Raw genomic sequence first — 12,505 nt, forward strand, 5'->3', positions numbered from 1 at the left:
TTCCATCAAAGTCTGCATTTCAAAACGTCACTACTTCACTTCCGAGCCCCGGCATGTGCCCAAACAGTGGTTTACTCCCACATATGGGGTATCAGCGTACTCAGGAGAAACTGGACAACAACTTGTGGGGTTAAATTTCTCCTGTTACCCTTGGGAAAATAAAAAATTCTGGGCTAAAAAATTATTTTTGAGGAAAGAAAAATAATTTTTTATTTTCATGCCTCTGCGTTATAAACTTCTGTGAAGCACTTGGGGGTTCAAGGTGCTCACCACACATCTAGATTAGTTCCTTGGGAGGTCTAGTTTCCAAAATGGAGTCACTTGTGGGGGAGCTCCAATGTTTAGGCACACAGGGGCTCTCCAAATGTGACATGGTGTCCGCTAATGATTGGAGCTAATTTTCCATTCAAAAAGCCAAATGGCATGCCTTCCCTTCCGAGCCCTGCCGTGCGCCCAAACAGTGGTTTACCCCCACATATGGGGTATCAGCGTACTCAGGACAAACTGGACAACAACATTTGGGGTCCAATTTCTCCTGTTACCCTTGGGAAAATAAAAAATTCCGGGCTAAAAAATCATTTTTGAGGAAAGAAAAATTATTTTTTTCAAGGCTCTGTGTTATAAACTTCTGTGAAGCACTTGGGGGTTTAAAGTGCTCACTCTGCATCTAGATAAGTTCCTTGGGGGGTCTAGTTTCCAAAATGGGGTCACTTGTGGGGAAGCTCCAATGTTTAGGCACACAGGGGCTCTCCAAACGCGACATGGTGTCCGCTAACAATGGAGATAATTTTTCATTCAAAAAGTCAAATGGCGCTCCTTCCCTTCCGTGCCTTACCATGTGCCCAAACAGTGGTTTACCCCCACATGTGAGGTATCGGTGTACTCAGGAGAAATTGCCCAACAAATTTTAGGATTCATTTTATCCTGTTGCCCATGTGAAAATGAAAAAATTGAGGCTAAAAGAATTTTTTTGTGAAAAAAAAGTACTTTTTCATTTTTACGGATCAATTTGTGAAGCACCTGGGGGTTTAAAGTGCTCACTATGCATCTAGATAAGTTCCTTGGGGCGTCTAGTTTCCAAAATGGGGTCACTTGTGGGGGTGCTCCAATGTGTAGGCACACGGGGGCTCTCCAAACGCGACATGGTGTCCGCTAAAGATTGGAGCCAGTTTTTCATTAAAAAAGTCAAATGGCGCTCCTTCCCTTCCGAGCCCTGCCGTGCGCCCAAACAGTGGTTTCCCCCACACATATGAGGTATCATTGTACTCAGGACAAATTGGACAACAACTTTCGTGGTTCAGTTTCTCCTTTTACCCTTGGGAAAATAAAATAATTCAACGAAGCAAGAAAAGAAAACAGTGCGGCACTCACCCTTAGGAAGCTGTGAAATCGTGCTCTTTATTGGAGATAGATATTTAAAACATCCGTTAGGACATTAGGTCTATGAGAGGGTGAGGGAGTGGAGTGTGGACGACGGCCGTTTCGCACTCTGTGTGCTTCAACGGGTCCAGATCATCGATTACCATACGTCACTTCCTTATAAAGGATTTCCGACGTGCGTGAGTACAATAACAACAATGCATATTTACCGATAAATGGACTGAGTGAAATAAGTGAACTTGTGCAATAATATAAACAGTAATCAAATTGCAGTTTAGCAACACTAACAGTTATTATAGACTGGCTTACTTATTATGTATTAATAACATTTTTCATATATGAATAAACATTTTTCAAACATTACAAAAGCATAAAAACCTATTCTACTAAAGGACTACCGACATGTCTAATTTATCATTCAAGCCTATTGGCCCTTGCGCGTTGGTGTTCAGAGTCCATTTGGCTTCTTTCTGCAATAGTAATCTATTTTGATCTCCTCCCTGCGGAGGAGGAGTCAAGGTTGTACTAATTTGTGCTCCTCTAGTGCCGTCCATTATTCACTCTTCATCTTTGTTGTAAATAAAATAATTGTTGTTAAAAGATCATTTTTGTGACTAAAAAGTTAAATGTTCATTTTTTCCTTCCATGTTGCTTCTGCTGCTGTGAAGCACCTGAAGGGTTAATAAACTTCTTGAATGTGGTTTTGAGCACCTTGAGGGGTGCAGTTTTTAGAATGGTGTCACTTTTGGGAATTTTCAGCCATATAGACCCCTCAAACTGACTTCAAATGTGAGGTGGTCCCTAAAAAAAAATGGTTTTGTAAATTTTGTTGTAAAAAATTTTAACCCTTACAACTTCCTAGCAAAAAAAAAAATATTGTTTCCAAAATTGTGCTGATGTAAAGTAGACATGTGGTTAATGTTATTTAATAACTATTTTGTGTCATATAACTTTCTGGTTTAACCCCTTTTACCCCCAAGGGTGGTTTGCGCATTAATGACCGGGCCAATTTTTACAATTCTGACCACTGTCCCTTTATGAGGTTATAACTCTGGAACGCTTCAACGGATCCCAGTGATTCTGACATTGTTTTTTCGTGACATATTGTACTTCATGACAGTGGTAATATTTCTTTGATATTACCTGCGTTTATTTGTGAAAAAAACGGAAATTTGGCGAAAATTACAAAAATTTCGCAATTTTCCAACTTTGAATTTTTATGCAATTAAATCACAGAGATATGTCACACAAAATACTTAATAAGTAACATTTCCCACATGTCTACTTTACATCAGCACAATTTTGGAACCAAAATTTTTTTCTGTTAGGGAGTTATAAGGGTTAAAAGTTGACCAGCAATTTCCCATTTTTACAACACCATTTTTTTTTAGGGACCACATCTCATTTGAAGTCATTTTGAGGGGTCTGTATGATAGAAAATACCCAAGTGTGACATCATTCTAAAAACTGCACCCCTCATGGTGCTCAAAACCATATTCAAGAAGTTTATTAACCCTTCTGGTGCTTCACAGGAATTTTTGGAATGTTTAAATAAAAATGAACATTTAACTTTTTTTCACAAAAAATTTACTTCAGCTCCAATTTGTTTTATTTTACCAAGGGTAACAGGAGAAAATGGACCCCAAAAGTTGTTGTACAATTTGTCCTGAGTACACTGATATGCCATATGTGGGGGTAAACCACTGTTTGGGCGCATGGGAGAGCTCGGAAGGGAAGGAGCGCCGTTTGACTTTTCAATGCAAAATTGACAGGAATTGAGATGGGACGCCATGTTGCGTTTGGAGAGCCACTGATGTGCCTAAACATTGAAACCCCCCACAAGTGACACCATTTTGGAAAGTAGTCCCCCTAAGGAACTTATCTAGAGGTGTGGTGAGCACTTTGACCCACCAAGTGCTTCACAGAAGTTTATAATGCAGAACCGTAAAAATAAAAAATAATTTTTGTGAAAAAATATGATCTTTTCGCCCCCAATGTTTTATTTTCCCAAGGGTAAGAGAAGAAATTGGATCCCAAAAGTTGTTGTACAATTTGTCCTGAGTACGCTGATACCCCATATGTGGGGGTAAACCACTGTTTGGGCGCATGGAAGAGCTCGGAAGGGAAGGAGCGCCGTTTGACTTTTCAATGCAAAATTGACAGGAATTGAGATGGGACGCCATGTTGCGTTTGGAGAGCCACTGATGTGCCTAAACATTGAAACCCCCCACAAGTGACACCATTTTGGAAAGTAGACCCCCTAAGGAACTTATCTAGATGTGTGGTGAGCGCTTTGACCCACCAAGGGCTTCACAGAAGTTTATAATGCAGAGCCATAAAAATAAAAAATCATATTTTTTCACAAAAATTATCTTTTCGCCCCCAATGTTTTATTTTCCCAAGGGTAAGGGAAGAAATTGGATCCCAAAATTTGTTGTCCAATTTGTCCTGAGTACGCTGATACCCCATATGTGGGGGGAACCACCGTTTGGGCGCATGGGAGGGCTCGGAAGGGAAGGAGTGCCATTTGGAATGCAGACTTAGATGGAATGGTCTGCAGGCGTCACATTGCGTTTGCAGAGTCCCTAATGTACCTAAACAGTAGAAACCCCCCACAAGTGACCCCATATTGGAAACTAGACCCCCCAGGGAACTCATCTAGATGTGTTGTGAGAACTTTGAACCCCCAAGTGTTTCACTACAGTTCATAACGCAGAGCCGTGAAAATAAAAAATCTTTTTTTTTTCCCCACAAAAATTATTTTTTAGCCCCCCGTTTTGTATTTTCCCAAGGGTAACAGGAAAAATTGGACCCCAAAAGTTGTTGTTCTATTTGTCCTGAGTACGCTGATACCCCATATGTTGGGGTAAAGCCCTGTTTGGGCACACGGGAGAGCTCGGAAGGGAAGGAGCACTGTTTTACTTTTTCAACGCAGAATTGGCTGGAATTGAGATCGGACGCCATGTCGTGTTTGGAGAGCCCCTGATGTGCCTAAACAGTGGAAACCCCCCAATTATAACTGAAACCCTAATCCAAACACACCACTAACCCTAATTCCAACCCTATTCCCAACTGTAAATGTAATCTAAACCCTAACCCTAACTTTAGCCCCAACCCTAACTGTAGCCCCATCCCTAACCCTAGCCCTAACCCTAGCCCTAACCCTAACCCTAGTCCTAACACTAAGCCTAGTCCTAACCCTAACCCTAGCCCTAATGGGAAAATGGAAATAAATAAATTTTTTTAATTTTTCCCTAACTAAGGGGGTGATGAAGGGGGGTTTGATTTACTTTTATAGCGAGTTTTTTAGCAGATTTTTATTATTGGCAGCCGTCACACACTGAAAGACGCTTTTTATTGCAAAAAATATTTTTTGCCTTACCACATTTTGAGAGCTATAATTTTTCCATATTTTGGTCCACAGAGTCATGTGAGGTCTTGTTTTTTTTGCGGGACGAGTTGACGTTTTTATTGGTAACATTTTCGGGCACGTGACATTTTTTGATCGCTTTTTATTCCGATTTTTGTGAGGAAGAATGACCAAAAACCAGCTATTCATGAATTTCTTCTGAAGGAGGCGTTTATACCGTTCCGCGTTTGGTAAAATTGATAAAGCAGTTTTATTCTTCGGGTCAGTACGATTACAGCGACACCTCATTTATATCATTTTTTTATGTTTTGGCGCTTTTATACGATAAAAACTATTTTACAGAAAAAATAATTATTTTTGCATCGCTTTATTCTCAGGACTATAACTTTTTTATTTTTTTGCTATTGATGCTGTATGGCGGCTCGTTTTTTGCGGGACAAGATGACGCTTTCAGCGGTACCATGGTTATTTATATCTGTCTTTTTGATCGCGTGTTATTCCACTTTTAGTTCGGCGGTATGATAATAAAGCGTTGTTTTTTGCCTCGTTTTTTTTTTTTTGTTACGGTGTTTACTGAAGGGGTTAACTAGTGGGCCAGTTTTATAGGTCGGGTCGTTACGGACGCGGCGATACTAAATATGTGTACTTTTATTTTTTTTTTTTTATTTAGATGAAGAAATGTATTTATGGGAATAATATATATTTTTTTTTCATTATTTAGGAATTATTTTTTTTTTTTTTTTTACACATTTGGAAAATTTTTTTTTTACTTTTTTATTTTGTCCCAGGGGGGGACATCACAGATCAATGATCTGACAGTTTGCATAGCACTCTGTCAGATCACTGATCTGACTTGCAGCGCTGCAGGCTTCACAGTGCCTGCTCTGAGCAGGCTCTGTGAAGCCACCTCCCTCCCTGCAGGACTCGGATCCGCGGCCATCTTGGATCCGGGGCTGGAGCAGGCAGGGAGGGAGGTAAGACCCTCACAGCAACGCGATCACATCGCGTTGCTGTGGGGGGCTCAGGGAAGCTCGCAGGGAGCCCCCTCCCTGCGGGAAGCTTCCCTGTACCGCCGGCACATCGCGATCATCTTTGATCGCGGTGTGCCGGGGGTTAATGTGCCGGGGGCGGTCCGTGACCGCTCCTGGCACATAGTGCCGGATGTCAACTGCGATAAGCAGCTGACACCCGGCCGCGATCGGCGGCGCTCCCCCCGTGAGCGCTGCCGATCGCATATGACGTACTATCCCATCGGTGGTCATAGGGGCCCACCCCACCTCGACGGGATAGTACGTCTGATGTCAGATAGGGGTTAAAGGGCCACTGTCACCCCCCTCCAGCCGTTATAAACTAAAAGAGCCACCTTGTGCAGCAGTAATGCTGCATTCTAACAAGGTGGCTCTTTTAGTTTTAGTTTCAAGTATACCCCAAATAAAGCGTTTTTATACTTAGCCACAATTCCTGTCTCTAGCCAGGGAGGCGGGTCCTCACTCCCCAGCTCTAACCGCTCCTCTGCCGTCACTCAACTCTTCCTGCGCTTTCGGCGCCGCCCCCTCAGCGCTGTGTGGATTTCAAAACCGGCGCCTGCGCAGTGTACTGCTGTGCTGCGCAGACGCAGTAAGCTCTGGCCGTCTAACGTCCCAGCCAGGCTTGCAGACTGCGCCTGCGCGGGCATTGCGGCCAGCCACCGTTGGAATCCCCGCCCCGAACTGTGTTATGCATTATGCACAGTGCGGGGCGGGGATTCCAAAGGTGGCTGGCCGCAATGCCCGTGCAGTCTGCAAGCCTGGCTGGGACGTCAGACGGCAAGAGCTTACTGCGTCTGCGCAGCACAGCAGTACACTGCGCAGGTGCCGGTTTTGAAACGTACACAGCGCTGAGGGGGCGGCGCCGAAAGCGCAGGAAGAGTTGAGTGACGGCAGAGGAGCGGTTAGAGCTGGGGATTGAGGACCCGCCTCCCTAGCTAGAGACAGGAATTGTGGCTAAGTATAAAAACGCTTTATTTGGGGTATACTTGAACCTAAAACTAAAAGAGCCACCTTGTTAGAAGGGGCAGTGGGAAGGCCACACACGTATCCTGATCCACTATGGGTAAGTTCATTCTACTTGTTAGATATGTGTAATGTTGGGACACTACGGCATACTACATGCTATGGCACGCTAGTCCTCTAGGAGGTGTCTCCTCACCATAGGAGCACACACCACTTGTTTAAGTCTTTTGATTCCTATCCAGATCATACTATGGATGTGTGCCTTACCTTTTAGTGTATTGGTTGGCTCTCCTCCTCCTTCACATGTTGGAATTTTTATGTATTTTTTTCCAGTATGTGTAATTATTTTTTGTATGTTATTTCTTGAATTTGTATACCAATAAAATTGTTATATGTTTTTTATAAAATCTTTTGCGTCTATGCTCCCTTTTTCGTTAGTGTAGTATGTGCACCTTGTTAGAATGTAGCATTACTGCTGCACAAGGTGGCTCTTATAGTTTATAACGGCTGGAGGGGGGTGACAGTGGCCCTTTAACAGAATAAAAATTCAAAATGTGAAAATTGCGTTTTTTTCACAAATAAACGCAGAAATTATCGACCTAAATTTACCACTAACATGAAGCCCAATATGTCACTAAAAAACAATCTCGGAATCGCTAGGATCCGTTGAATCGTTCCTGAGTTATTACCTCATAAAGGGACACTGGTCAGAATTGCAAAAAATGGCCAGGTCATTAAGGTCAAAATAGGCTGGGTCATGAAGGGGTTAAGAGGACAAACATTTTTGATGGGAGTTCTTCTGTAAATACTAAAACATGGACATCACGTGGGTGACACACTGACATCCATGTTTAGTACTTTATTTCCCTGACAGATTGATTTCTTTTTGCCCCAAGTCATTAATCAAACTCTGTCGTACAGTCATACAGTATCTACGATGTAGATTTTTTTTCTTTTTTTGCAGACACAAAATAACACAGACTTTCCCATAGACTATAAAGGGTATGTGTTCAATCTGTGAAAAATGGACATCTGAGTGAGGCCTTAGACACTTTTCTTAGGAGAAATGCTTGTTTACCACTAATATTTCATGGCAACATTCATACATGATGCAACACAATACGTCAGTAATCTTGACCTGTAGCGTATTAGATCACTGATCCCCTGAATAAATAAATCCACTAAATACAGGGTTACCACCTTTTGTGCTGTGCTATGTGGATGATTTCATGCTATGTCTTTTACATTTGTTGCCAGACACTAATCATTACTGACTTGCCAGCTGGCCGCTACACTGAGAAATGCTTGGGAAAGCTAATTCTTGCAGGATTATACCCTGAGCCGAACAGTTAGCTGGAAATTGTGTAAGCAGATATTAGTGTGTTTTGGAGGAAACATTTATTTGGTTTAGGAGTTAAGAAGGTAATTTTCCTACAGAAGTCTAATAGTTTGGCAACATTTGGCTTTCAATACTTTTGATGCCATTCGTTTCAAATTTTTGACATATACAAATAAAACAAGAGTGATAAAAATGTCATATTTCATGCCGATACTCAGGTAGCCAAAAATAGGTGGTGTACCCCCCAGAAACAGCTGCTGTCTGAAAGTGCATTGTGAAAATGCCATCAAGTAGTTTTATTTCTCACTTCATGCATGTGGCTAAAATATCGTGGTAAGAGACCACATTAGCAGGGGGTACGATTTCTTCTCGCCGTCAGAAACAGAACAAGGACTTTCCATGTTGCTCCCTGACTTCGTGCCTGCTGCTCCTTCTTTTACACAACCTTAGATCAAATTGGCCATGAATTCAGTGTTGCATTTCTTTATCATTTCCTTTTCTCTCCTACAGGTACCTCCTGTTAGAGAAGTTTCCAACACATTTTGCAGAGAAATGCCATGTATTTAGCAGTTTTTTCTTTAAGTGTTTGACAAGAAAAGATAATGTTACGGATGATGATAACTCGGGAATGTCGTAAGTATATGCATGTTTGTTTGTTTGTTTTTAATTACTTGTAAGTTTAATACTTACTACATCAGTCAGCATTCAATTTGTTAGGAAGAAATTAATCTTCCAAATCAACTTTATTTTCATAAAATTCGCCCCCTACATTATTACTTACACAAGCAGTTTGAGGCTCTGTTGTCTGTGATGTGAATGTTTAATAGTAACATTGCTTTATTCTCTGTACAGTGCTGCGCAGAGAAGACACTGTAGAGTCAAAACTTGGACCCGACATGTTGACATCTTTACAAAGGATTTTATCTTTGTACCCGTTAACGAAAAGTAAGTACCGTATATATTCGAGTATAAGCCGACCCAAGTATAAGCCGACCCCCCTAATTTTGCCACAAAAAACTGGGAAAACTTATTGACTCGAGTATAAGCCTGGGGTAGGAAATGCAGCAGCTAACGGTGAATTTCAAAAATAAAAATAGATGCTCCATACCGTTCATTATTGACCCCCATAAGATGCTCCATATAAAGCTTTGCCACATATATTGCTCCATACCGTTGATTATTGCCCTATATATGCTCCATATAAAGTTGTGCAATATATAATGCTCTGCACCGTTCATTATGGCCCCATAGATGCTCCATATAAAGCTGTGCCTTATATAATGCTCTGCACCGTTCATTATGGCCCCATAGATGCTCCATATAAAGCTGTGCCACATATATAATGCTTTGCACCGTTCTTTATGGCCCCATAGATGCTCCATATAAAGCTGTGCCATATATAATGCTCCATACTTTCATTATTGCCCCATAGATGCTCCATATAAAGCTGTGCCACATATAATGCTCTGCACCGTTCATTATGGCCCCATAGATGCTCCATATAAAGCTGTGCCACATATAATGCTCTGCACCGTTCATTATGGCCCCATAGATGCTCCATATAAAGCTGTGCCTTATATAATGCTCTGCACCGTTCATTATGGCCCCATAGATGCTCCATATAAAGCTGTGCCACATATATAATGCTCTGCACCGTTCATTATGGCCCCATAGATGCTCCATATAAAGCTGTGCCGTATATAATGCTCTGCACCGTTCATTATGGCCCCATAGATGCTCCATATAAAGCTGTGCCCCATATATAATGCTCTGCACCGTTCATTATGGCCCCATAGATGCTCCATATAAAGCTGTGCCACATATAATGCTCCTCACCGTTCATTATGGCCCCATAGATGCTCCATATAAAGCTGTGCCATATATAGTGCTGCTGCTGCAATAAAAAAAAATCATACTCGCCTCTCTTCGCTCAGGACGCCGGCGCTTTCAATATTTACCTGCTCCTCGTGCGGCTCCGTCTCCAGCACTGATGCTCAGCAGAGGGCGCACACTGACCACGTCACCGCGCCCTCTGACCTGAGCGTCACTGCCAGAGGACGCTGAAGACGGAGCCGCAACGGAACGAGGAGGGGTAAATATCGCGCAGCGCTCCCCTCCCCGTATACTTACCTGCTCCTGGCGCAGTCCCTGCTCCTTCCACCGCTGCATATTCTTCCTATATTGAGCGGTCACAGTTACCGATCATTACAGTAATGAATATGTGGCTCCACCTCTATGGGAGGTGGAGCCGCATATTCATTACTGTAATGAGCGGTACCATGTGACCACTCAGTACAGGAAGAATATGCAGCGCTGGAAGAGGCAGGGACCGCGCCAGCAGTAGGTAAGTATAACTAGACAGCCCCCGCTCCCCCTCCCCTGCCGACCCCCATGTATGACTCGAGTATAAGCCGCGAGGGGGACTTTCAGCTCCAAAAAATGGGCTGAAAATCTCGGCTTATACTCGAGTATATACGGTATTTCACGAAATACAGTGCAGAATGGTTCAAATACGGTTACTATTGTTTTAGAAATGATTTATCATTAATAATTTCCCTTGTTTCCCTGTTTAAACACTCTTCTTTTTAGGAAAGTGAGGCTATGTACACATGTCCGTTTCTGTTCTGTTTAGCTTAGACAAGCGTAACATGTAAATGAGCAGAATTATCATCCTGTGCATCTTGGAGTCAAACAGAGCAGAGGGGCCACATCGATTTTAAATGGGACTCATCTGGTTTCTGTTTCTTGCTTACTCTTAGAACAGAACAAAAATTTCTGCATGACGGACCTACTTATTTTCAGAATACAAAAATAAAAAATGGAATGGAAAGTAGACTGACCCCATAAATCAATGGGCCCCTCTCTTCTTTCACTGATGCTGTCAGTAGTGTTATAATGTATGCTTTCAGAAGTGTAGCACATTTGGAGTGAACAAGGTTTTAGAGTTTGCGAATAGATGAATTATGATCTTTTACAGTCCCATTATGCACCCTTCAGAATATTTTTACCCACATGGTGCATGTTTAGAACACTTCCCAGTTTCCTAAATTGCCTCACAGAACCGTTATGCAGTTATTTATAAGGTTTAGGCTCTGGCTGAATATAGTTTTTTAAGACATGACAATAACATTATGTCTATGTGCTTTAACTTATTGAAACTGCAATCTCCCGTTTTATCAAGCTCCTGCTTTCTGCTAGGTATTGCATTTTTATTATTATTCTAGCACCATTAATTCAATGGGGCTTTTTTTTTAATCAGATAAATTTTTGAGCATAACAAAACTTAGAGCAGATATTACATAACAAAACAATAAATTTCATGGCGCTTTACATGTGAAAGAGGGATATACATAATAAAAAAACAAGTACAATAATCTTAAACAAATCGAGTCACCGACTGGTACAGGAGGAGAGAGGACCCTGCCCGCGAGGGCTCACAATCTACAAGGGATGGGTGAGGATAGAGCTGGTCATACAGCGGCTTGGTGGAAGGCTGGTTACTGCAGGTTGTCGGAAGAGGTGGGTCTTCAGGTTACCTCGGAAGGTTTCGATGGTAGGCGAGAGTCTGATAAGTTGGGCTAGAGAGTTCCAGAGTGGGGGAAATGCCCCGGAGAAATTTTGTATGCGATTGTGGGAAGAAGAGATAAGATGAGAGCCGAGAAGGAGATCTTATGAGGATCAGAGGTTGCGTTCAGGTAAGTACTGGGAGATTAGGTCACAGATGTATGGAGGAGACAGGCTGTGGATGGCTTTCTATGCCATGATTAGAGTTTTGAACTGGAGTCTGTAGGTAATATGGAGCCAGTGAAGGAATTGACAGAGAGGAGAGGCCGGGAAATAGCGAGTGGATAGGTGGATTAGTCAGGCAGCAGAGTTTAGAATAAATTGGGGGGGTGCGAGATGGTTAGAAGGGAGGCCACAGAGCAGGAGGTTGCAGTAGTCGAGGCGGGAGATGTTGATGGCGTGCACTCGTGTTTTTGCAGATTCTTGATTTAAGGATAAGGAATGTGCAGATCCGTGAAATGTTTTTGAGTTGGTGTCGCCAGGAATTGGAAAGGGCATAGCAAGGATTGTCCAGTAGCTCAATTGCAAGTAGCATGTCAAGCACTAAGCCAGTTTTCTATCCCTCTCTTAATGGACTTATGTCCATCTTGCACTCTGGCTAAAGACAAACTGCACATGCTTTATCTGAGCCACCACGGTAGAACAGATAGCCATACAATGAGATTCTGTCCTGGATGGAGGATATTATTGTTAATGGAGAAATTACTCCTTTGTGTAACATGCTGTGTCGGTATTAAGAGGCCAAGTCATGGTGCCTAATGTTTAACTAGGGCTGTAGAGTCTGAGTCAGTGTCCATTTTGGTGGAGTTGGAGTCGGTATAAAATGGACTGACTCCTAAAATGTGTAATAAATTAGGTACA

General features: G+C 42.3%; 1 protein-coding gene across 3 annotated transcripts in view; it reads left to right on the forward strand.

The window, feature by feature from the left end:
* Positions 1-12,505, forward strand: part of SENP7 (SUMO specific peptidase 7) — a 177,379-nt gene that overhangs the window by 107,318 nt on the left and 57,556 nt on the right. For all 3 annotated transcript variants that reach the window (XM_069757698.1, XM_069757699.1, XM_069757700.1), the window contains 2 exons: positions 8,591-8,713; positions 8,933-9,025. In XM_069757698.1, the coding sequence (XP_069613799.1) occupies positions 8,591-8,713; positions 8,933-9,025 (216 nt within the window). The remainder of the gene's footprint in view (positions 1-8,590; positions 8,714-8,932; positions 9,026-12,505) is intronic.

Source organism: Ranitomeya imitator, chromosome 3 (genome assembly GCF_032444005.1).
Source record: "Ranitomeya imitator isolate aRanImi1 chromosome 3, aRanImi1.pri, whole genome shotgun sequence".
Taxonomy (NCBI): Eukaryota; Metazoa; Chordata; class Amphibia; order Anura; family Dendrobatidae; genus Ranitomeya; species Ranitomeya imitator.